Source organism: Carcharodon carcharias, chromosome 5, assembly GCF_017639515.1.
Source record: "Carcharodon carcharias isolate sCarCar2 chromosome 5, sCarCar2.pri, whole genome shotgun sequence".
Lineage (NCBI taxonomy): Eukaryota > Metazoa > Chordata > Chondrichthyes > Lamniformes > Lamnidae > Carcharodon > Carcharodon carcharias.
The window spans coordinates 95250595-95274616 of record NC_054471.1 but is presented as its reverse complement, the minus strand read 5'-3'; the positions used below and the strand labels follow the sequence as shown (position 1 = coordinate 95274616).

The window sequence follows — 24022 nt, the reverse complement described above, 5'->3', positions numbered from 1 at the left end:
GTCCTAACATGTAAACAATGCAATGACCCAGTAAACATACCAACCATTATCAACTATATGTTGACATCTTGGTACATGTTATTATCATTCATCTGCTGCTACCTTATTCTGCCATGTCAGAAGTGAAGTCATAACAAAGTTGATAGAAAATGCAGTCATTTTATCCCCGTTAATTGTTGGAAATGTCAACTTTTGGCTGAAATGTTACAATGAAACCCCATCTACCAACACAGGTGGACTAAAAAAAATCAGATTGCATTATTCAATTTCCCTGTTACTGGTGGTTCTACAAGGTATCTGAAGGCTGACAGGAGAAAAAACCCTGGCCAGCAATAAAATTCTTTCAAACTGAGTCCCTCACAAGTTGATAAGATTTCTGTACATTGGAATCCTTGGTGTCTCAATTTCAGCTCAGGAAATAGACTGACTGAGCTTGGCGTCTTTGTCATTGGGGCTTTAGCTGCAGATTCCATGAAATTGCTGGAAACTACATCATGCGACATTGCAGAGATGATTGATGGATTTGTTCACAGTTTCTACCAAACCTTGGAAACTTTTCTCATGCTCTCAAATGTCTGGAGAAAGCATTGGCACTCAGATTGCAGCCAACCTCAAGATGTAGGTCCCATGAGGTTCCAATCCCTGGGTTTGGCAGCTGAGTGGGCCCAGCCAGCAGGCTCAAGTTTCTTGCTGCCTCCACTTCCTCCTCCACACCTTTGTTCAGTGCTTCTTTTTCAATCTATTACAATCTGTCAGATCAAGTGTGCTTGTGCTGGTGGCATCAACAGTGAGAATAATCAGTGGTGCAGGGTGTTGCAAGATGATACCTTCTTTGTTCTCATAATGACTGTCTCATTAATGATGGAGATGAATATTGCAAAAGAACCATTTACGTTAGAATGTTGGCAGCAAGAAACCACTTCAGACAGAAATGGCATCTGTACATTTTGATGCTATTTGGTACGGCGTCTGTTACTAAGTGAGTTGGAAGAGGAAGAATAATAGAGGACAGCACAGGTGTCAAACTTGAAGGAAGCCTCCACATCCTTTGATTTCTAAGGCTAGAAGGACCTCCTGAAATCTGTCTAGGAGACTATAATTGTGAGACCCTCCTTCCTTCATGTCCTCTTCTGTTATGGGCAGCTTTTTCTTATGAGCAGAAAAAAGTGGGAAGTTAGGAAGGACTAAAGGACATTAGTAAGAATAGAACCAGGTTTGATGTTTTTTTGTCAGCAATCTCTGAATTAAGTTGCCAGCAAGTGCAAAACATTTGCTGCAAGCATTCCAAAGGGAGCTGGATGAGTTGCTGAGAATGGCAAACATATGTGCATGTAGAAGGTAGATGATGGTTTTGTCACCCAGTCACACTATTCTCCTGGAGATTGTTCAATCACCTTTAAGGCAGGGGAGGAGTGCACCAGAGTTTTTATTTAATTAGCCAATTTCCCCCCTTTTTCTTGTCTCTCTCTCTCCCTTGAGATTTATGGGAATAAGGGTGACGGTGTGCTTAAGTTCCAATCATGCCAGAATGAGACAAACCCAACAGATTAGCTGGTTATTTGCCTGTCTGTCTTGTTTCATAACTTCAAAAGGGTCACAGACTGAATGGAATATTCCTGTTCCTATGTTTGGTGGAAATGAAAATCAGGGGAAAACTAACAGCAAATGAGATGAATGAGTGATTAATTTTTGTTCTGGTAGTTGGCTATGAAAGAAATGTTGAGCCAGAATACCAGGAGAAATCTCAGCTCTGCACGTGTACCATAAGTACCATTAATGGTCCACCTGAACTGACTGCTTAATTTAGTGTCTCATCCCTGAAAATGTAGCACTCCTACGGTGCTACACTGAAGTGTCAGCATGGAGTGCATGACTGGTTTGTCTTAATGGAGAGTGGAGTTGTGTATCATAGCGCCTCGGGAGCCAGATAAAGTTTATTTCTAGGTTCCTATTAATTTCCATGGGGTTGAAAATTCATGCCTCTTCTACACACTTGCCATAGCTCTAACTGAAGAGCTGTGGGAGGAGACCCCCTCGGTCAGGTGCTTCCTCATCCCTAACTGAAGGGAACAGTAGTGGCCAATACACAGTAAATAAAGCATATATGCTTCAGTAGTGGCGAATTGTAGAGGGGGAGATCGTAATTGAGGATGCAAGCCTGAGTCATGGTGTTACCTCTAAATGTTTTGAAAATCTGTGAAGCTTTTTAAGCCACCTTTTTAAAAAGAGCCAATGAGCTATGTAAAGTATGTTTTCCTTGTGAATGGAAACTGATCTTTGCACATTCCACCTACTCCAAAGTGGGCAACCTCCACCACATCATCTGATGGTTCCCCATTATGCCTGTTATAATTGAGGTTTATAAGATTGATGTTTTGGGACTGTATATTTAAAATTAGGGTAAATGAAGAAGGCTATGTGACCTGCTCTGAAGTCTGCCTGACATTAACCCTGGTTGGTTTGATTGTGAGAGATCAAAGGAAGGCTTATATTGTTTTACTAAGAAGAAAGTGCAAGGCTTTTATGCTTGGAGACAATGGCAGCAGTCTGAGTTTAGAGACTGGTACCCTCTGGTACCAGGTTGTAAAAAGTAATGCTGTAAACTGCCCATTTACTTGTAAAATGAAACAGAGTTGGGATTAAGGATAGCTAATTACATTTATATCTAGATACAAGGTTAATATGTTTCACATTGCCTTGAGAAAGAGAGCAGGGGAAGCCGTTTTGAGATCAGTTTTTAGGCTTCACTACAAATCAATGAATCTCACAGATAAACATCAGTTCTGTGTGGCCGTCAGAGAGAAGCAGCTGTTTGACATTGCAAGGCAGCACAACCGGATGCGGGGGAGAGAGATTGTTTCTAGTTGAAGAGATGCCTTCTACGGAATTTGAGAGACTTGTTCAGGCATGGCCAGGAAAAGAATAACCATTAGAACAGTATTTACTCCTGATTTAAGTAACTCTGAAAACTGTGGAAAACATCTGGAGACGGTCACTCGAAGTTACTACTTGAAATGGGGATACAGGTAACCACTGGAAGCCAGGAGCAAATATGTGGACTGTTTGCTATAAAGACTGTAATTCCGTGGAGATTGTGATAAGTATAAAAGGGGAATGTTCCTCTCTGTATAATTTGCCCATGTAAAGAACATAGTGTTAGTGCTTTTAGTCATTTGTTACAGTAAAGGTTTTTAAATGTGAAATCTTGATGTGCCATTCTTACAGCTATTAACTGGAAGTTTGGATTTCTGTTTAAATGATATTGATCTCTAGGGAGATCATAACATGCATCCTTAGTGGTATAAGTGCATGCCAGAATTTCATAGAATCATAAAATGGTTACAGCTCAGCAGGAGGGCACTTGACCCATTTGAGGCTCTGCAAGAGCAATTTAGCTAGTCCCACTCCCTGGCCTTCTCTCCATAATTTTGCAATTTCTTTTCTCTCTTCATGTACTCATCCAATTCCCTTTTGAATACCACATTTGAATCTGCTTCCACCACACCCTACCATTGCTGAATCCCCCAGGATGTTAATCCTGGGGGTTACCCTTGACCAGAAACTGAATTGAATTGGTTATATAGATACTGTGGCTACAAGAGCAGGTCAGAGGCTAGGAATCCTACAGCAAGTAACTTGCCTCCTGACTCCATCACATTTGCAACAATCTTCAGCCAGAAGTGCCGAGTGAATGATCCAGCTTGGCCTCCTCCGGAGATCCCCAGCATCACAGATGCCAGTCTTCAGCCAATTTGATTCACTCCACATGATATCAAGAAACAGCTGAAGATACTGGAAATGGCAAAGGCCAAGGGCCCTAACAATATTCCGACAATAGTTCTGAAGCCTTGTGCTCCAGAATCTGCCATGCTCTTTGGAGAGCCAGCAATATAAATGCTCATGAAAATGACCTTACCACTAAATCAAAGGTAATGCGCATCTCCAGTGCGATTTTTTTATTGTATGAAAGAACTTTCACTTCTCCATGCATTGAACCCAACAGCTGTGCCCTAATATGCACCAGGTTTGCAGAAAATTGTCTTTGTGTCCTCCCCAGCCCATTAGTTAGCTGTTTGAGGAGTTTGATGGGCTGTTAATTGGAGATGAGTGAGTTCCCTAACCTCCTGCCCTTTGAAAATTGGAGTGAGTCTGAAAGCATCAGGACCCAGCGACACTCTCCAGGAACACAATTTTTAAATCGCGCCCACAACCCTTTCTGACCTTGTTGGTGATTGAAAATCCCACCCAATGATTTCCAAAAGGCTTTTGATAAGATAATGCATAGTAGACTCATGTCTAAAACCAAAACATGTGGTTTGCCAGGGGACAACTAGCAAAATGGATACCAACTTGGTTATAAAACAGAAAACAGAAGGTAGGGGCTAAAGTAAGTTAAGCAGACTGGGAAAAGTTAGGAAGTGATATTCCACAAGGATCAATGCTGGGACAACTGCTGTTCACTACTTAAATGGACCCAGTAATTGGAAGTACAATTTCAAAATTTGCAGATGACACCAAATCGGAGGGTGTAGTTACTAAGGAGGAGGATTGTGACAAAGCACAGAAAAACATTAATAAATTTATAGAATGGACCTGTAATTGGCAATTGAACTTCAATATAGGTAAGCGTGGGGTGGTACATTTTGATAGGGTAGATAAAAAGGCCATGTACTCCCTGGAAAATAAGTCTAAATGGATAGCGGAGCAGCAGAATCTGGAGATACACAAATCGCAAATGTAGTGCCAAAGGTTAATAAGGCCAAAAATAAATTAATATTTGAAACTGAGATGGCGATTATGTTCAACAATACACTCAATTTACAATTTGTGATATAGTTCTAGTGAAAAGATTTTCAGTTGTAGCCTTGCCAGCCATGGAAAAAAATGGATTTTAAGATTCACAGTAGGCAGAAAGAAAAGTATAAATCTCTAGATATAGTTATCTCCTAAAATTGAAAACCAACTGTTGATAGCACATAAGTGTATTGCTAATAAAGAGAGGTCAGCTCCCTTCCCAGATTGAACCAAGAGCAATGCTGTGTGGAATATGCTGTGCAACAACAGCCATTGGAGGGCTGCTGTCATTAGTTAGTGGCGAGCCACTTGTGATGTTATAACCTGCTGTTTTGGAATTTTGGTAATTAAAGCAGTAAATGTCCAGATTTGAACTGTCCCTTTTACTTGTCTTGGTTCCGTAATTCTTAATGCCCTCTTCTGGCAAAAATATATTAATGACAGTTTTCAATTGATTTAGCCTTTTTGAGGGAAGAGTGTTCCAGATTCCCATTACCCTTTGAGTGAAAGTGCTTCTTGACAACACCCTTGTAGTCAATAGAAATGAAAATTAGGAGAGATGCATAACGAGCAACTGAATCAATATTGACTCTTTTCTACTAACACCCAAAGTCAAATTTACTAATATACAAATTTGTTGCACTTGATTTGACACTTGAAAAAGTACAAAATTATTTTCTTAGTCACTTTCAGTAATTTAACATCAGTTTACTCACAAAGGGAAGGATTGGCATTGATTTTAAAGTGCAGACTTTTTTTGTGATAAATCCATTTCCAGCTATATTGATTAAACCTTACCAAGATACCCTTAAATATATTGTAGAATATTTTTAAAAAACAAAAGTTTAAAAAGCTTACATTTTAAAATATTACCTGATTTCATTGGTTCGTGGCAGATTTTGCATTTGGTGATATATAGCGAACATGGAGTGGGGTAGGCATGCTCTTCAAAATGGACATGATTTTTGCATGCATTTTGTGCTGGAATTGCCAGTTGTGCCCAAAATGGAAAATCTGTCTGACAGAAACGATTCCCTCCAATAAGAGAATCTTAAAATTAGGGCACAGCCTCTCAGGAGGAAAATCATCGAGCACTTTTTCACACAATATGTAGCAGAAGTCTGGAATTCTCTCCCTCGCCGAAACACTGGATGCTGGGACAATTCGAGCTTTAAAGACTGAAAATCTGTTAGGTAAGGAGACACAGACCTAAGGTGGATAAATGAAGCTGAGATGCATATGAGTTTTGATCTAATTCAATGTTGGAGCAGGCCTGTGGGGCTAAGTGTACTACTACTATTCTGATGAGCTTCTTGGTTAAGTTTTAGGCTCTGTAGCTATCTGTTTTCCAGCCTCATGGGTTCAACATTATCAAATTAAAAATGCCATCAGCATGTAGTAAGAGCACAATATCATTTAAAAAATTCACTGTGTTCTGCATAAATCAGATTTTGACCTGGAACTGTTTAAACGCAAGCCAAGACAGGCAGCATGCACAACCTCGTTATGCCGGAAGTAGAACATCTGCCATATTGTTTAGGGTTTCTCCGGGGCTAGGAGAGGGCATTAAGAATTACGAAACCAAGACAAGTAAAAGGGTCAGTTCAAATCTGCACACTTTCTGCTTCAGGCTCTTTAAGATCCTGCTGGAGGTTGCCATCTGAAAAGTTTTAAGTTTTTCCACTTCCCTTAATGTAGAGCCTGGAAGAACAGGAGTGCTCCTTCTGGCTCCATAATAAATCCACGGGCCACTGCCGGTAACTATTCACCACAAATGTCCCACTCCTTCCCAGCTGCAGTTCAAATCCTGGACCCTTTTGAAGACCCCAGCCCAACAGCCTCCCTCCCTGCCACTCAACCCCATCATGACTGCTGTGTTGCCTCAACAGTTGTAACTAGTGCCAGTAGCTTTCCAGTAGGAAACAAATTATTAGTGGACTAATTTTCTGTGATCCTGCCAGCAGTGCTCGCCCTACACCAGCATTTGGGCATAATCTAATTTCCAGGCCAAGGTGTCTTATATTTTTAATCTGTCCATCAGCGTTGTGTAAAATCTGATAAAGCTGAACCTATCTCTGTAAATACATTGCAGACAATCTTAGCCTTCTAGCTCAAGGCCTGCTGCCAACATATAAGCACCCAGATTGATAACATGTGACAACTCATGCAACTTATCCAGTTTATTCTTCCTTGAAGCTTGTATATAAAGAGCTTACAAAGGCCATTGAGTGCAGAGCAGTGTCATATGCTGCAGTGTCAAACAATCACAAACTGAATGTGAAGAAGCTGAAATTTTGTAACAAAGATCCTAATGAAGAGATAATTCGCTTATAATCTCCAATCTCTCTGCAGCATCAAAAAAGAAATACTTGATCGAAAATGTTTATTCCACTGCGAACAATGATACCTGGATACTTCAGACTGTTGCAGGTGAGCATTAGAAAAGGATGTTTTGAGTTTAAAGGACTTGCTCGAAGCTCATGTCAGTATGATCTAGTATTGTAAATGTACTTTTTGTTTGTGATTTCAGTATTTTTGTCATTCAAATGTACCCACAACCAATTTATGCAGTAGTAAAGTACAATAAATGAAACTAGTTTTTAGGACATACAATAATCTGAAAAAACATTTTGCTTGATGCTTTTTGCTGAGTATTTGGAAAGTTATCTCTTTCCATCTCACTTCTCCCTCCCATAAAAAGGAAGTAAAAATGTATTTTATTCTGGATCATAGAGATCCACTTACTAAAATTATGGAAAATGTCACAAAACCACCATAAAGCTAAAATAAATGGCACTCAGGCCATTCTTGATGCTCTGCATGAAGCATTCCAGTGCATGTAAGAAGCCACCATTATTAGTCAATTAATAGAACATTGCATGTCATTCACTACTGATACTATTAAGAGTTTCTGTCATTTTGAGTACGATCACAACATAAAAACACCACAGCTTTCAATGTTAAAAAGGAAATCACGTAACGTGTGGTTACTAGTACAATATCTTGTATTATATCCGTACACTTTGAATGGTACTAAGCAATTTGTAAACAAAAATGAAAGCAAACATTCATGGTGGGAACAAAGGGATTATGAGTAAAAAATATTTTAATAGAATTTTATAATACGTAGGGTCATACTTATATGCAGCATAATAGTGCTTCCAAAATCACTGTGACTTGACAGCAATCAGAAATGTGAATAGCATTAATACCAAATAAAATTCAGAATGTATGTTGTTCCTTCTGTTGAGCTGCTTAGCTTAACACACAGTCATTCTCAATATGTAGTTATTCCTTGCAGCATCTGTTCAGATGTTCTTTGAATCAAAGAGATGGATTAAAGCTTAATTTTTGGAAAGAGAATAGGCATGTTTAATAGTTCACAGCCAGTGATAAGATAAAAAAGAAAAGGTGTGAATGGTGGAAATCTGAAATAGGAACAGAAAATCCTAAAACCATATATCATGTAGGTTAGCTCTTAAAATATAAAAAGATAAAGTAACATGGTGAGATCTTTTAGCTGAATTGTAAATTAATATTCATTTTAAACAACAACTCTAGTGGTTGCTTATTACCTTAATCCAACTGTAACTAGTAACTGAAACACTAAGTATAGATTTCATATTTTCATTTTAATAACTGATGTAAAGTAGGATTGCCTGTTGACTGTTTAGTAAAATTGAATGAAAATAATGAATTGTTTTGGTACCTTTTTGTTTTTCCATTCCATGGTACACTTTTCATGTGACTCTGAATCATCTCATTGTATGTGAACATCAGAAACTCAGAAATGCTTCACATGCAACGTAGTACCTGTTATTTTGGCACATTTTGCAGCAGTTTTATGCACACCAAGATTCCACAAATAGCAATCATAGAATGTTAATCTGTGCTGTACTAATCAGTTAGTCTGATTTTCTTTGGGTACTGGTTGAAGGAGGAATGTTGGCCATAATCCTCAGAGAACACCCTGCTCTTCGAATGCTATGGGACCTTTAACATCCATCTGATGCACAGGAACAAGCAGAAAGTGCCTGAATAATTCAGACAATAAATATTGCTCTTTACTTGCTCGTTCCAAAATATTAATTTAAGTTTTTGTTATATAAGAATGTTTCATCTGCACATATGTAACAAGAAGTACAATTATTATTTGGAATACAGTAGTTTTAAACATAAATATTGTTAAGCTCTACATTATAGACCTGTTTATATTGTCACAAAATCCCCATGCAATTAATAATCAAAACATTCTTATAAAGAACAATGATCCATCCACTTTAGACCAATGCTAATTGATAATATTGCTGATGACTGAATAACAAAGCTGCTAAAATTTGAAGCTGTCTGTTAAGTCTATATCAATTATGGTACTTTTTATAGATATGCTAAACTCACCTTCACTCGACATCCTGCACGCATCCTAGGAATATAGTCATGCCTGATAGGTTCTGGGAAAATTACATGCTGAATAGATCAAAATTTTCCATGAACTTGCGGCTCCCAACTTTGTACAGGGCCCCAGGACCTATGCAGTTTCACCACTCCAGTTTTCTATTGCTGAAACTTCTTTTCTCTTCATGTTAGACCTCATCATGGTTTGGACAAAATCTACTACCTCTCTACAACATAGGTTAAATTAGACAAATGTATTATATGATCTTGACTATTTTTTTGTTTCTCTTTGTTGTGTTTCACAAGTATTTAAGGCATCAGCACTGGACAGCAAGCTTCCAGAAATATGATACTAGCTGTCCTTTCCACGAGTGGTTAGGTCACCTGGTGACCAGTCATATGCTCCATTCAATGACCAAGTATAAAGCAAACAGAGCAGACAGAAGCAAACAAACAAAAGTTGTAGTGTACGCGAGGCTCTGGCACAAGCTGGAATTTTCCAGTTGGACTGTGAACACACATTATGCCTTTGCAATACAATGCCTTCATTGGGGGAAAAAGAAACAAAATGCTTGTTTAGTTGGGTGAGCATTTCTGTAAAAACATGTCCCAAAGGCTTTGAATATTGTGAATAGTTTGCTCATGTCATCTTAGAAATTGTTTGTCATCCAAACATGATGAAGCATTATGCCAGATTTGCCTTGGGTTCATAAAACACACCAATAACGAACAGGTGCACCATTACTTGCACATCCAGAATCAGGTTAAGAAATCCCACTAGCATTGCTGGATGCAAATTAGCACCTATCAGTACAGAGGACTCGATGACTTTGTAGTCAATATTGGGGACCCTTTTATGTCCCTTGCTGCTGAGAGTTAATCAATACTAAAATAATGTTGCTACTGATTGGTACAGTGATATCCTTAGTATCAACTGTCATCCAATGCTATGCAACCTAAGAATAGATTACACCTATTGGTGTGATAGCACAAGACAACTCCTCAGGTCAGAGTTCCAGCATCACCCAGGAAGTTATTACTGACCCAAGTGGCAATTGTCACTAGTACCTTCAGGCTATAATTGCTCTTGGAAAATTCAAACAAAGTGTTGGTATCCTCCCCCCATATAGAGTAACTCCCAGCTTTCCACTAAGAACATATTTCTACCTGTACTATTTTTATCCCAGCCTGCACCATTTTCATTGGAAGAAAGGGTTCAAATTGAAGCCCTTTGTCTGACAGTGTGCCAGAGAACAATAAACATTACATCTTGGCCAATTCCATTGTCTGTACAGAACTATTGGTACCTTGGCAAAATCAATAAGAACCATAGTTTTCCTATAATGTAGAATACTAGGTTCCTGTAGTCAGTGGGGACTCGGACCCACAAAGAGATTCTCTCCCACAGAGACTGAGAGTCCTACTAATTAATGTTTTCCAAAGTTAGTTGCTGCCTCTTTCCCAGTGCGCATAGTCTGTAGAAGTGGAAATGCACATTTTGTACTTAGAGTTAACATAGAGACACAGCAAATAATTAGGAAAGCAAATGGTGTGTGATCCTTTATTATGGAAGGATTGGAGTATAAGAGTAAAAAGAGTAAAAATTATTTTGCACGTTGATTCTCTGGAGGCAGACAACGTTACGAGATACTACCTGCACAGCCTGCTACTCACATGGCCTTTGTAGCTTTCTTCATTGGTATTATTGAAGAATGCCTTACAAGTAGTGGCCATGGTGTTCTGGGGAATCACATAGTCTGCACAATGTTGCTGAACAAATTTCCCCACCGACAAGTCTTACTACAAATACACAGGGCCTTTGTAGGGCCACACCTGGATTACTGTGCACAGTTTTGGTTTCAGTATTTAAGGAAGGATATACTTGCCTTAGACGATATGCAACAAAGTTTTGCTGGACTGGTTTCTGGGATGAGAGAATTGTAGCATGAGGAAGGAGTGAGTAGACTAGGTCTATATTCCTGAATGGCAGGTAATCTCTTTGAAATGTATAAAATTCTTAAGGAGCTTGCCAGTGTAGATGCTGGGAGGATGTTTCCCTGGCTGGGGAGTCTAGAACAAGGAGTAAAGACTCAGCAGGTCTGGCAGCGTCTGTGGAGAGAAAAACTGTGTTAACGTTTCAGGTTGAATACGACTCTTTTTCTGTACGAAGATTCTTCCAGACCTGCTGAGTTTTTCCAGCATTTTGTTTTTATTTCAGATTACCAGCATCTGCAGTATTTTACTTTTATTTTAAAACTAGGAGTCACAGTCTCAGAATAAGGGGGCGACCATTTAAGACAGATGAGAAATTTCTTCATGCAAAGGGTTGTGAACTGTTGGAATTCTCTACTCCAGAGAGCTGTGGAAGTTCAGTTGTTGGGCATGTTCAAGATTGAGATTGATAGATTTTTGGATACTGAGGGAATCGAGGGATATGGGGGCCATGATCTTATGAATGGTGGCGTAGCCTTGGAGGGCCTGTGTTCTTAAATCCGTTGCTTTTGAATGTTTTGCTGTGCAGACTGCCATGAGTTTATTTTCATGTCACTCCTATAGGACCTAGATCAGTAGTTATTGTAGCTAATCTTTGACAAAAAGATATTTCAGAAGCAGGTGCAGAAATTCTTTAAACTTTTGTGGCAAACAGCACAACATGAGTGATTTGACAGAGATGATTGTGAGAATTAAGCAAGATCCCCTTCAAGAGTTTCATTGTTTGGCAAGGTGTAATTCAACTACAATATTTTAGTGGGCATAATACCCTCTCACTTTCAAATGATAGTGATAGTCATACCTAGGCATAGCACAGATAGTTCTTCTGGTAGATCTGGGTTAAATAATGCTTTGTATCAATGGTTCCCACCAGGAACTAGAATAGGGGCTATATGAGGAAGTATCATAACCAATGTACACAACCTAATATTATCAGAGAGAGGGTAACAATCTTTCTGTGCCATAAATGACTATGACTCTTTGCCCATTTAGTTGGTGCCAACATGGGAATACCCTTGGAATTTTCTCAATTGTTATTTCAACTGGTGGGAAGGACTCGGTCCTATCCTTCAGCCCCTCAGTAGCTGGTGTGCTTAAACAGTTCATGCCCATAGCCATAGTAAATCACAGGATGCAGCATCTCCATGTGCATCTGTACCCCGATAACTGGCTTATCAGAACATTCTACTGAAAGTCTGCAAGCACAAATATGTTGTACAGTCAATACAGGCTGAGTTTTATAATTATTCCCAAGGTGTCCTGTTGCAACCTGGGCAGCAACATTGCAAGCTTTTGTGATCTATTTGAATCGCAAAGGGGATCCTGTTGTATTCAAGCTATTTTGGAAATTGTCTCCCTTTTTCACTGGTTTCAATTGGGTCATTAATTTAGTCTCAGTATTCAAATTTTTTGAACCTGTTTTTGAGTTCTCTTTTGTAAATGGATAACATCACTATTTTTATAGTACTGTGTTTCTACTCATAGAATTAGTAAAGTCTTGTTGGAGATTAGAAATATTTGACTTGGCATTCTAACAGAGCAGTCTTTTGGATTCACCTAAAGTTTTTCACCTAAAGTTGTTTTTCACTTGATTCAAAAAAATTGATTATCTGTCATTTTCTTTGCTGCTAAGTTAGACCGGAATTTTGTTTCAACCTAGATAGTCACAAAGGCCTAACAGAGAATAATTTAGGAAGTCTGGATGATTATTCATTTCCTGTGGAGCAGGCCCAAGGCAAACAAGTGACTTAAGTAGCAGCTGGCCAAATGAATGGGTTGAGTGCATTTCACACTGCTATGACCTTGCACCACAATCCTAACCTTCTAACACAATTGTAGGGTGTGTTGTAAACAAACAAAAACCTTGTATCAAGCACAATTTCACAAAAATGCAAATTGTTTTAAATTTGGGATACTTGCTGAGCCAAGATTTTTGAAGTGCGTAATATTCTGTGGTTTTGAAGATCCGCTATTAAAATATGTTGACATTTTGAAGTGCTCATTTAAAAGTTCAGTTGTGTTGAATGACAATAATTAAACAATTAATTTGTGTGTCCTGAATGTGCAACACAAGTTGAATAAAATAGCACTGGTTTTCTATTAGGCATGGAAGTCTACAACACAGAAAAAGGCCCTTCAGCTCATCGAGTCTGCGCTGGTCAAACAAGTACCTAACTATTCTATTCCCTTTTTCCAGCACTAGGCCCACAGCCTTGTATGCCATGGCATTGCAAGCGCACATCCAAATTCTTTCAAATATTACCAAATATTGTTAAAATGTCATACACATAGTCTCTGGAGCGGCATAGGTGACCGCCCAGCAGACTCCTTGGCATTCTGGTTAATCTTAATGTTATCAATGGGCAGAGCCCTGATCCATTTTACCTAGAATGATATGTAGGCAAATGTGGAACTTATTGGTTGTTCATCGTCATGAACAAGTTGCCTATAATATAACTGCTTAATTATTTTTGTTAAAGTTTAAAGACAGTTTACTTTGATTGCAATAAATTCTAATTAACTAATAATAATTTGCATTTTTTTTTTACTTTTAGATTCGATCTGCTAGCAAAGTGACACTGAACAGCACAGACACGTTGATGCATGGCTCGGCTCTATTTCTCGGCCTGTTAGGTTTCAGCATGTCCTACTATAGTACACGACAAATGCATCTTCAGCAAAAGTCAGTCTCTAAAACAGGCGCCTGATAAAGAAGCAGATGCTGAATGTTCACAAAGCAAAGAAGATGACATTGCAATTGATGGTAAATGTTGTCTGATCACGTCCTGGATCGCGCCAGATGTCTTAAGATTTCAAACACCAAAACACTGATAGCTGTTACTTAATTCCACTTGTAATTTGTCCTGGCTAAGGCAACCGGCCTTTAGCTAATGGAATGTATTACATTCTGAAATTTTGTGCGTAAAGATATATTTGAAACTGAAGCTAAGGCAATATTGTAGCTAATTATGCAAAATGAAGGCAGTATGCCATACGGAAATGCTATCATTTGCCATGATGACTGTGCACAGTCTGAAATCTATCCAAATGATTCCTTTGTAGAAATAAAAAGAAAACGAAACATGATAGCCTGTTTTTAATCATCAGCTTTTGAAAAGTTGCAGATATAGTCAGCTAAATACACTGTAAGAATATAAGGAGTAGACATAGGCCATTTGGCTCTTCATGCCTGATCTTTTATTCAAAAGATCATGGCTGGTTGTCTACCTCAGCTTCACCTTTCCACCCTATTCCCATATCCCTTGATTCCAGGAATATTCAAAAATCTGTTGATCTCTGTCAATGACTGAGCATCCACAGCTCTCAGGGACGGAGAATTCCAAAGATTCACAACCCTTTGAGTGAAGAAATTTCTCCTCATCTCGGTCCTTAAGGGCCTTATAATGATCTCATAGGAAAATGCCCACATGCGAAGAACCAGTCTACTGATCATTTGTTGCATTCCCTCTAAGGCTAGTATATCCTTTATCAGCAAACTTAGACACGCTACACTCAGTCCCTTCATTTAAGTCTTTGATAAAGATCATAAATAGCTGAGGCCCAAGTACTGATCCTTGCAGTATATCACTGGTTACCCAAAAATGCCCAGTTTATTCCTACTGTCTGGTTTCTGTCTGTTGACTAATCTTTGATACATGCTAATATGTTGTCCACAATCCCATGAGTACTGTTTTCTCTGCCCTTTCTTGAATAGCGGGGTTACGTTTGCTGCCTTCCAATCCGAAGAGACCATTCTAAAAGTTGGGGAATCCAGGGAGATCAAAATCAATGCAGCTACTATTTTTGTAGCCACCTCTTTTAGAACCTTACAACATAGGCCATCAAATCCAGGGGATTTGTCAACTTCTGGCCCCATTAATTTCTCCAGAATTATTTGTTTACTAATGCTAATTTTTTTAAACTCCTCAATCTCAAGATCCTTCTTTATCTAGAATGCTTCTTGCATTGTCCAACATGAAGACAAATCCAAAGAATTTGTTTATGTCTCTGCCATTTCTTTATTCTCTATTATAATTTACCGGTCTGCCTGTAACTGACACATGTTTACTCCTGCTTGTTTCTTTTTACATACTTTTACAATCTGTTTCTATGTCCTTTACTAGTTTACTCTCATCTTCTACTTACTTTCTCCATCAATTTCTTTGGCTGTCCTACGCTGAAATCTAAAATGCTCCCAATCCTCAGGCTTAATATGCTTTGGAAACATTATAAGCCTTTTTCTTTAATCTAATACTATATTTAACCTATTTTGTTAACCACCATTGGACCACTTTTCCTTTGGGGGGCGCGGGGTGGTGGTTTATTCTTTAAGGGTTTGTGTTTTGTATGTGTTGTGACTTAGGATTTTTAAAAATGTTTGCCATTGCATATCTACCATCGTATCTTTTATTTATCATTATATCTTTACAAAGATATCAAATATATACAATGTTACTGTTCAATTGTAACAAGTAATAATTTCATTAACTTTTGTTAAACTGGTTTTGCAAGAATTATGTTTTTGGATTTATTTGTTCAAAATGTCATTTCTTTCATTTTCTAACAATCATTAACAACATAGTTGTATTTTTCCAAATGCAACATTTCAAATATGAACAGAGCATAGAGATACAATGCTCTGCAGTGGTATGTTTGACTGCTATTTAAAGAATAACCTTTGTTTTAGTTTTTAAAGGCCATTAACAACTTAAAATCAGGAAACACTTAACCAAAAGCATAGCAGAAAATTAATTATCACCGTTAATTAGAAGACAGAGCAGGAGAAATAGGCAAAACTTTACCTCAAAGTGAAAACAGAAGTTCAATTTTGCATCAATATTGAAGTTCCTCTAGTGACACCTGGAGATAAAAAACTGTCATTACAAGATGAAAACTACTGGGCTTGACTTCACGGTTAAAATTAAGTGCGTTTTTACAGAAGTATAGCGAAGAGCAGTCATTTTAATTTGCCTGGGGCATGTGTGGCAGTAATAAACGTGTTTTAATTCAATATTTTACACAATAGCTCACTGCAACATAATCCATATTTGGCCCAAGATGCCCTAGGCAAATAAGTACCAATGGTTAAATAACTATTATTTGCATGGCCTGTGTCAGGAATAGTATGTTGACAACAGATGATTAACATGATGTTGTGTATCATCTGAGCTCCTAATATGAAATAAAATTAATTACACAGGGAAACACTCAGTTCTTTGCCTTTTGCGTTCATTACTTCTAACAAATTGAGTTTGTCATTTTCATTTTTTTAAAATCAGGTAATAGGATACATGTAGACCACTGTTTTAAAAACAAATTGTTACACTTCTATGAGGCAGGCAGAACAAAATGCTTTAATTTTCATGTGCTGCTATGAGGCATTTAGTGTAAGTATTTGTTTAGTGTAAGTATTTGTTTCTCAACTTCTAAATAATCCTGCAGCATGCCTTTCTGACAATTTGTAATTATCTAGAGCAGGAATCAAGACACTTTGCTGACTTGAGTAAAGTTCAGCTGGCTTTTGATCAATACACATGAAAAATTAGGTTTGGATTTCAGCCCCTGGCAGGGAATCCTGAGTCCTGTTGGAGGAGTGGGGAGTGGTGTATATAGTATGCCTAATTTTAAAAGAGGAAGTTACACCTCAATCTACAACAATAACTTACACTTCACCCGGGTTGTATAGGGGTAATAGACACCTGTCAGGAACGGGGAGAAGGTGATTAGGGAAAGTGACAGTTTCAAAGAAGCTACTGAAGGTGAGAAAATATGAAGCAAGGGTTTAAGGTCAGAATTGCAGAGTTCTCGGCTATAATGGCCTGCAGTCCTACTACATGGTGGAATGAGGGGGCTACACAGCAATTCCTTCTCACAAGCGTGAGGGCTGTGGGTTGAGAAATAGGGCTGGATGATGGTTGAAGAGTCGAGGTAGCTCGCACACAAACGATTTGTACCTGAGGATGAGAATTTTAAATTAAATAGGATTGGCAATGGGGATCTACTGAATGTTTGGAAGAATGTGACCAATGGGTGAGCAGAATTTAGTATGGGTTAGAATATGAATGTTGAAGTTCTGGATAAGTTGGAGTTTATGTAGGGTGGTGGCCTATGCGGCGTTGAAATCAAGCCTGGGAATGATATTGGATAAAATTTTCAACAACAGTTGGGCTGAGAGGTAGGGACAGAGGTGGGTGATGTATTATTTATACCAGTAAAATAAGTGATATTTACAGAAGCAAAATACTGCAGATGCTAGAAATCCAAAATGAAAACAGAAAATGCCGGAAATACTCAGGCAACATCTATGGAGATGGAAATTAAGTTAAAGGGTGCAAAATGCAGATGAACCAGCTGTGCTACTGAAGCTAATTGCCCTTCTGGGGGTGCAAGCTGCCATCACTTACCTCTGGCACAGCCCACAGACCGCAACATCTTGAGAAGGATGGTCATGTGGGTGTATGGGGAGAATGCTAGAAGCAACGGAACACACCCTATTAAATATCCTGTCCTAGGCCCAGATATCATCAGCTGCCTCATCAATGACCTTCCTTCCATCACAAGGTCAGAAGTGGAGATGTGCAATCATCAACAAACAATGCTCAGCACAATTCATGATGACTCAGATACTGAAGCAGTCCATATCCAAACGCAGCGAGACCTGGTCAATATCCAGGCTTGGGCTGAAAAGTGGCAAGTAATATTTGTGCCACACAAATGCCAGGCAATGACCATCTCCAACAAGAGAGAATCTAACCATCGCCCCTTGCCATTCAATGGCACACACATCACTGAATACCCCACTATCAACATCTTGGGGGTTACCATTGACCAGAAACTGAACTGGACTAGCCATATAAATACTGTGGCTACAATGGGCTAGGAACCCTGCAGGGAGTAATTCACCTCCTGATTCCCCAAATGAAATCCACCATCTACAAGGCACAAGTCAGCAGTGTGATGGAATACTCTCCACTTGCCTGGATGAGTGCAGCTCCAACAACACTCAAGAAGTTTGACACCATCCAGGACAAAGCAGCCCCCCTGATTGGCACCCCATCCACAAACATTCACTCCCCCCACCACCAATGCACAGTGGCAGCAGTGTGGACCATCTACAAGATGCACTGCAGGAACTTACCAAGGCCCCTTAGATAGCACCTTCCAAACCCACGACCAATACCATCTGGAAGGGCAAGGGCAGCAGACAGATGGGAAAACCACCACTTGGAAGTTCCCCTCCAAGCCACTTACTATCCTGACCTGGAAATATATCGTTGTTCTTTCACAGCACTGTAAGCGTACCTATACCACATGGACCAAAGAAATTCAGGAAGGCAGCTCACCACCACCTTATCAAGGGCAGTTGGTGATGGGCAATAAATGCTGGCCTAGGCAGTGACACCACATTCCATGAATGAATTTTTTAAAATTACACAGCCCTATTGATAGATGTGACAACCATTTAACAAATTTGGACCACACGGGTCCATTCAACGAACTCGCACACCACTTATCAAAGATCAAGATTTCAGTTGCAAGATGGGCCCTGCACCAATGTTACATTAAGGGCCAGGTATCCAACTTGCAGATAAGGTGATTTTTAAGAACTTCTGCTTTTGGAAAGTGTCTAGAATTACTCTGTCATACCTCAGGGTCTGTAGCATGACGGGAGATGGAACAGAGGGTGTGAAGAATGCAAGCTCAGCATGATGCCCTCTGCCAACTTGGAGCGAATCCCTCCATCTTCCTGACAGTCTTAGGAGGCTGCCTCGCAGGTGCTGCATGCAGCATCTCAATGTGCATCTATCAACATTTTCCTGAATGTCATCCCATTGAGGGCCTCATATGAGTTCCCTGTAGGCAAAATCATCTATGACCTTGCCCTCCAGTGAGCTGGCACACTAATCACCATTTATCCCTGGCTCGGATGCATTCTAATCATGCATGGTGACTCACCACATGCTGATGCCAACTCTATATCAGCCTGGACGATATGTGTGGCGCCAGTATTTTGAGACTGGTGGATGTGAGAGTTTGATCAAGTGATGGTGCTTCAGCAGTGTTGTGATGTTGCTCCCTTTTTCCCCTGGGGCTGCTGTGACTGGGCAGGTGGCAGCCCTTGGGTGTCTGAAAGAAGGAAATCAGAAGGGGAAGATTAGAGTGAGGGAAGGCCGGGGGGTAGCGGGTAGTGGGGGGGTGAGGTGGAAAGCAAGGAAGCATGTCACATGAGCAGGAACAAGTTATTAATGAAAAATTAAAGCTTTTATTTTATTTTTATTTGCTTTTGGCAACCTCACCCCACCCATGGTTGAGGCTTCCAAAAAAACCCAAAGGCTGCTTGGCATTATCACCTGCCCACCATCCGTTAGGCTGGACAGGCAGCGAAAAATTTAAGTTAATTGATTACTTAATGGCCTTAACAGACCTTTTAATTGTCAGCAGGCATTACTAGAGGTAATTGGGTGAAGTGTGAGATCGAGTATCTGGATACAAAGTGAGAGTCCTGAGTGCTAGAGACTGCTGTTGGCTGATTGTTAAGGGTGTGATGTATTGAGCAGTGAGAGGCTGGTGGGGTGGTGAGTATGAGACATGATATGAAGATGCATTCACTGACCTTGAGCATCCATGTGAGGTCATTATATTTCTTATATCATTGCTGCCCCCTCCTCTGATTCAGATACCAAAGACTGACTTCCCTGGGCACTTGTTTCTACTCCCTTCTGAGGTTATCTTTGAAGGCAACTTTCAAAGACAACCTGCTGGCCCTTCCTGGAATCTTAGCATCTCTCCTCCTCTCCATTTCCACCGCTAAAGCCTCCAGTGCCCTCTTATTGTGACCTTGGAGCGCCCCTCTCTGCCCTAGTTTAATTTTTCTTGTTTAGAATTGCAAAAGTAGTAGCAGCAGCAGGCTCCTGTCATTTAGTGTATATTCCCTTTAAGAGGATAAAACTGCCTTTGAGAACAGAAGGCTGGCTGCACCCCATGTTATCAGCACAACACTGCTCGGCTCCCTGCTGAGCACAGTGGCAGCGAGGAGCACAGGAGTCATTCAGCCCAATGCTATTGTCATGTAAATGCTGTGACAATGACAAGTTTGTGTGCTGCATACCTCTGCCAGAAGTAGTGCAGTCAGGTCATGAGTCACAACCCCTGTGCCAAAATAACGACACAAACCAATTTTTAGTCTAACATGACCTTTCATCAGAACTGAAAACATTACAAGTGCAACAAGTTTTAAGCAAGTACAGAGACAGAGAAAGATGGGAGGTCAGGGGAAAGAACTAAGGGAAGGACCTCAATGAGATGAAAGGCAGAGCAGCTTAAATGACAAAAAGGACATCGGTGCAAGGCTATAAATAATGGGACAAATGGAGAAACAAAAGATGGATCTGGAGAGGTTTAAATGGGAATAACATTACCAATAAAGTAGGGATTGAGGATTGGTTAAAACATGGAAGACAGAGACTTAGGATTAATGGGTCTTTTTCAGGCTGGAAAGACGTAACTAGTGGAGCACCACGAGGATCAGTCCTAGGGCCTCAATTATTTACTATCTATATTAATGACTTGGAGGAGGGGGCAGAGTGTAATGTATACAAATTTGCTGATGATACAAAATTTGATGGGAGGGCATGTTGTGATGAGGACATAAGGAATCTGCAAGGGGATTTATATAGGTTGAGTGAGTGGGCAAAAATTTAGGAGATGGCGTTTAATATAGGAAAGTGTGAGGTCATGCACATTGGTATGAAAAATCAAAAGGCAGACTATTATTTAAATGGAGAGAGACTCCAAAAAAGTGCAGTACAGAGGGATCTGGGTGTTCTTGTGCACGAAACACAAAAAAGTTAGCGTGCAGGTGCAGCAAGTAATTAAGAAGACAAATGGAATTTTGACTTGTATTGCTCGGAGGCTGGAGTTTAAAAGTAGGGAAGTCTTGTTACAACTGTATAGCATGTTGGTAAGGCCACACCTGGAGCACTGTGCACAGTTTTTATCCCCATATTTAAGAAAGGGTATACTGGCATTGGAGGCAGTTCAAAAGAGATTCAATAAGCTGATTCCTGGGATGAAGAGATTGACTTATCACGAACAGCCAACAGGTTAGGCCTTTATTCATTAGAGTTTAGAAGAATGAGGGGTGATCTTATTGAAATGTACAAGATTCTGAAGGGACATGACAGGGTAGATATTGAGAAGATGTTTCCATTAGTGGGGGAATCTCGAACTAGGGGATATAGTTACAAAATAAGGGGACACTCATTTAAAACGGAGATGTGAAGGAATTTCTTCTCTCAGAGGGTAGTGAATATCTGGAATTCTCTACCCCAGAGAGTTGTGGAGGCTGGATCACTGAAAGTATTTAAAAAGGAGGTAGATAGATTTTTGAAATATAGAGGAGTTGAGGGCTATGAGGGGCTGGCACGAAAGAGGGGTTGAGGCCTGGGGCAGATCAGCCATGATCTTATTGAATGGCGGGGCATGCTTGAGGAGCCGAATGGCCTACTCCTGCTCATATTTCTTATGTTCTTATGTTCTTAATAGCTGCCATCCAAAAGCAAAAAATGGGATTAGAGGTTATGATCTGAAATTATTGAACTCAATGTTGAGTCAGGAAAACTGTAATATGCCTAATAAGGTGCTGCTCTTTGAGCTTGTGTTAAACTTCATTGGAACAATGTCGCAAACCCAGGGCAGAGGTCAGAGTAGGAGTGGAGTGGAGAATTAAAATGACTGGTGACTGGAAGCTCAGGGTCATGTTTGCAGACTGAATGAAGATTTTTTGCAAAGCAATCATTTTTTTTTTTGGTCTCCCCAATATAGAAGAGACTGCATTGTGAGCAGTGGGTACATTATACTAAATTAAAAGAAGTAAAGTAAATTGTTGCTTCACTTGAAAGGAGTGTTTGAAGTCTTGGATGGTGAAAAGGGAGCAGGTAAAAGGACAGGTGTATCTCCTGTGCTTGCATGAGAAATTGTTGAGGGAAGGGGAAGGGTATTAGGGGTGATTAAGGATTGAACCAAGGTGACATGGAGAACAATCCCTTTGGAATGCTGAACGGGGAGGGGAACAGAAGGTGTATTTGGTGGTGGCAACATGCTGGATGTGGCGGAAATGGCAAAGAATGGACCATTGAATGTGGAGGATAGTGGGATGGAAGGTAAAGACAAGAACTCTGCTGTGGTTCTTGGAGGGAGGGGAAGGGTTTAGAGCAGAAATGCAGGAAATGGACCTGACAGGATTGAGGATGTTGTCAACCATGGTAGGGGGAGTTCCTTAGTTGATGAAAAAGGAAGACAAATTGGAAGCTCTGGTATGGAAGATAGCTATAGCCGAACAGATGCTACGGAGATGCAGAAACTGTAAAAATGGAATAGAATCATTACAAGACATGAGTGGTGGAAAGTGCAGTCAAGGTAGTTGCAGAAGTCAGTACGCTTATGGCGGATATTGGTTGATAACTTCTCTGTCTCTATTTTTGGGGATAGGCTGAGGAAAAGAAGGTAAGATTCCGAGATGGACCATGCAAAACATGGAAATTGGAAGCAAAGTCAATCAAATTTCCCAGTTTGGGTGGGAGCAAGCAAAGACACCGAGGAAGGGTACCTGAATAGGACTGAAACAAAGGATGTTCCACATATCTCAGGAAAAGGGAGACATGGTTAGGACCCACAGGGGTCATCATCCCTCTCAAAAAAGAAATAACCTTGGCCCTATCATCCTTGCAAACTACCCTCCCATCCCCAACCTCCCTTTCCTCTTCAAAATCTTTGAATGTGCTGTTGCCTACCAAATCTGTTCTCAGATTGCCCGAAACTCCTTTTTGAATCTCTCCAGTCAGATGTTTGCCCCTGCCATATTGATGAAACAGCTCATATCAAAGTCACGATGACATCCTATATGACTAAGGTAAATTTTTCCTCCTTGACCTTCTCGACCTGTCTGCAGCCTTTGACATTGCTGACCACACCATCCTCCTCCAATGCCTCTTCACTGAACAATAGTGAAGCAGGACTGCTCTCACATGGTTCCATTCTTATTTATCCAATCATAGCTAGAGAGTTACTTGAATGGCTTCTCATCTTGCTCCTGCATCTTCACCTCTGGTGTCCCCTATGTAGCATTGACCAGGGCAGCAGACAGGTGAGAACACCACCACCTGGAAGTTCCCTCCAAGCCACTCACCATCCTGACTTGGAAATATATTGCTGTTCCTTCACTGTCGCTGGGTCAAAATCCTGGAACTCCCTCCCTAACAGCACTGTGGGTGCATGGACAACACATGGACTGCAGCAGTTCAAGAAGGCAACACACCATCACCTTCTCAAGGGCAATTAGGGATGGGCAAAAATGCTGGCCGCAATGCCCACATCCCATGAATAAAAAGAAGCTCATTTACATGCTGCCACTTGACGACATAATCTGAAAACACAGCATTAATTTTCACTTGTACACTGATGCCACCCAGCCCTACCTCACCACCCTTGACTCTTCCACTGTTGCTAAATTGTCAGACTGCCTATCTCACAACCAGTACTGGCTGACCAGAAATTTCCTCCAGTTAAATAGTGGGAAGCCTGAGCTATTGTTTTTGATCCCTGTTTCAAACTCCTTTCCCAGCTACTGACTCCATCCATCTCCCTGGCAATAGTCTGACGTTAAGCCAGTCTGTTCACAACCTTGGTGTCACATTTTAACCAGAGATGATCTCCTGACCTCATATTCCCGCCTCCACCTCCATATTATTGCCTGATTGTACTCCTATCTTAGCTCATCTGCTGCTGAAACCCTCATTCATGCTTTCATTACCTCTAGACTCAAATATTCCAAAGCAATCCT

The 24022-nt window shown here is 40.2% G+C and overlaps 1 protein-coding gene across 1 annotated transcript in view; it reads left to right on the top strand.

Annotated features, from left to right (window-relative positions):
- The window catches only part of LOC121278026 (glutamate-rich protein 1), a 55048-nt gene extending 38662 nt beyond the window's left edge, over window positions 1-16386 (top strand). Inside the window, exons 4-5 of the mRNA XM_041188039.1 lie at window positions 7147-7224; window positions 13737-16386. Of these exons, the coding sequence (XP_041043973.1) occupies window positions 7147-7224; window positions 13737-13750 (92 nt within the window). The 3' untranslated portion in view covers window positions 13751-16386. The remainder of the gene's footprint in view (window positions 1-7146; window positions 7225-13736) is intronic.
- Window positions 16387-24022: the final 7636 nt, after the last annotated feature.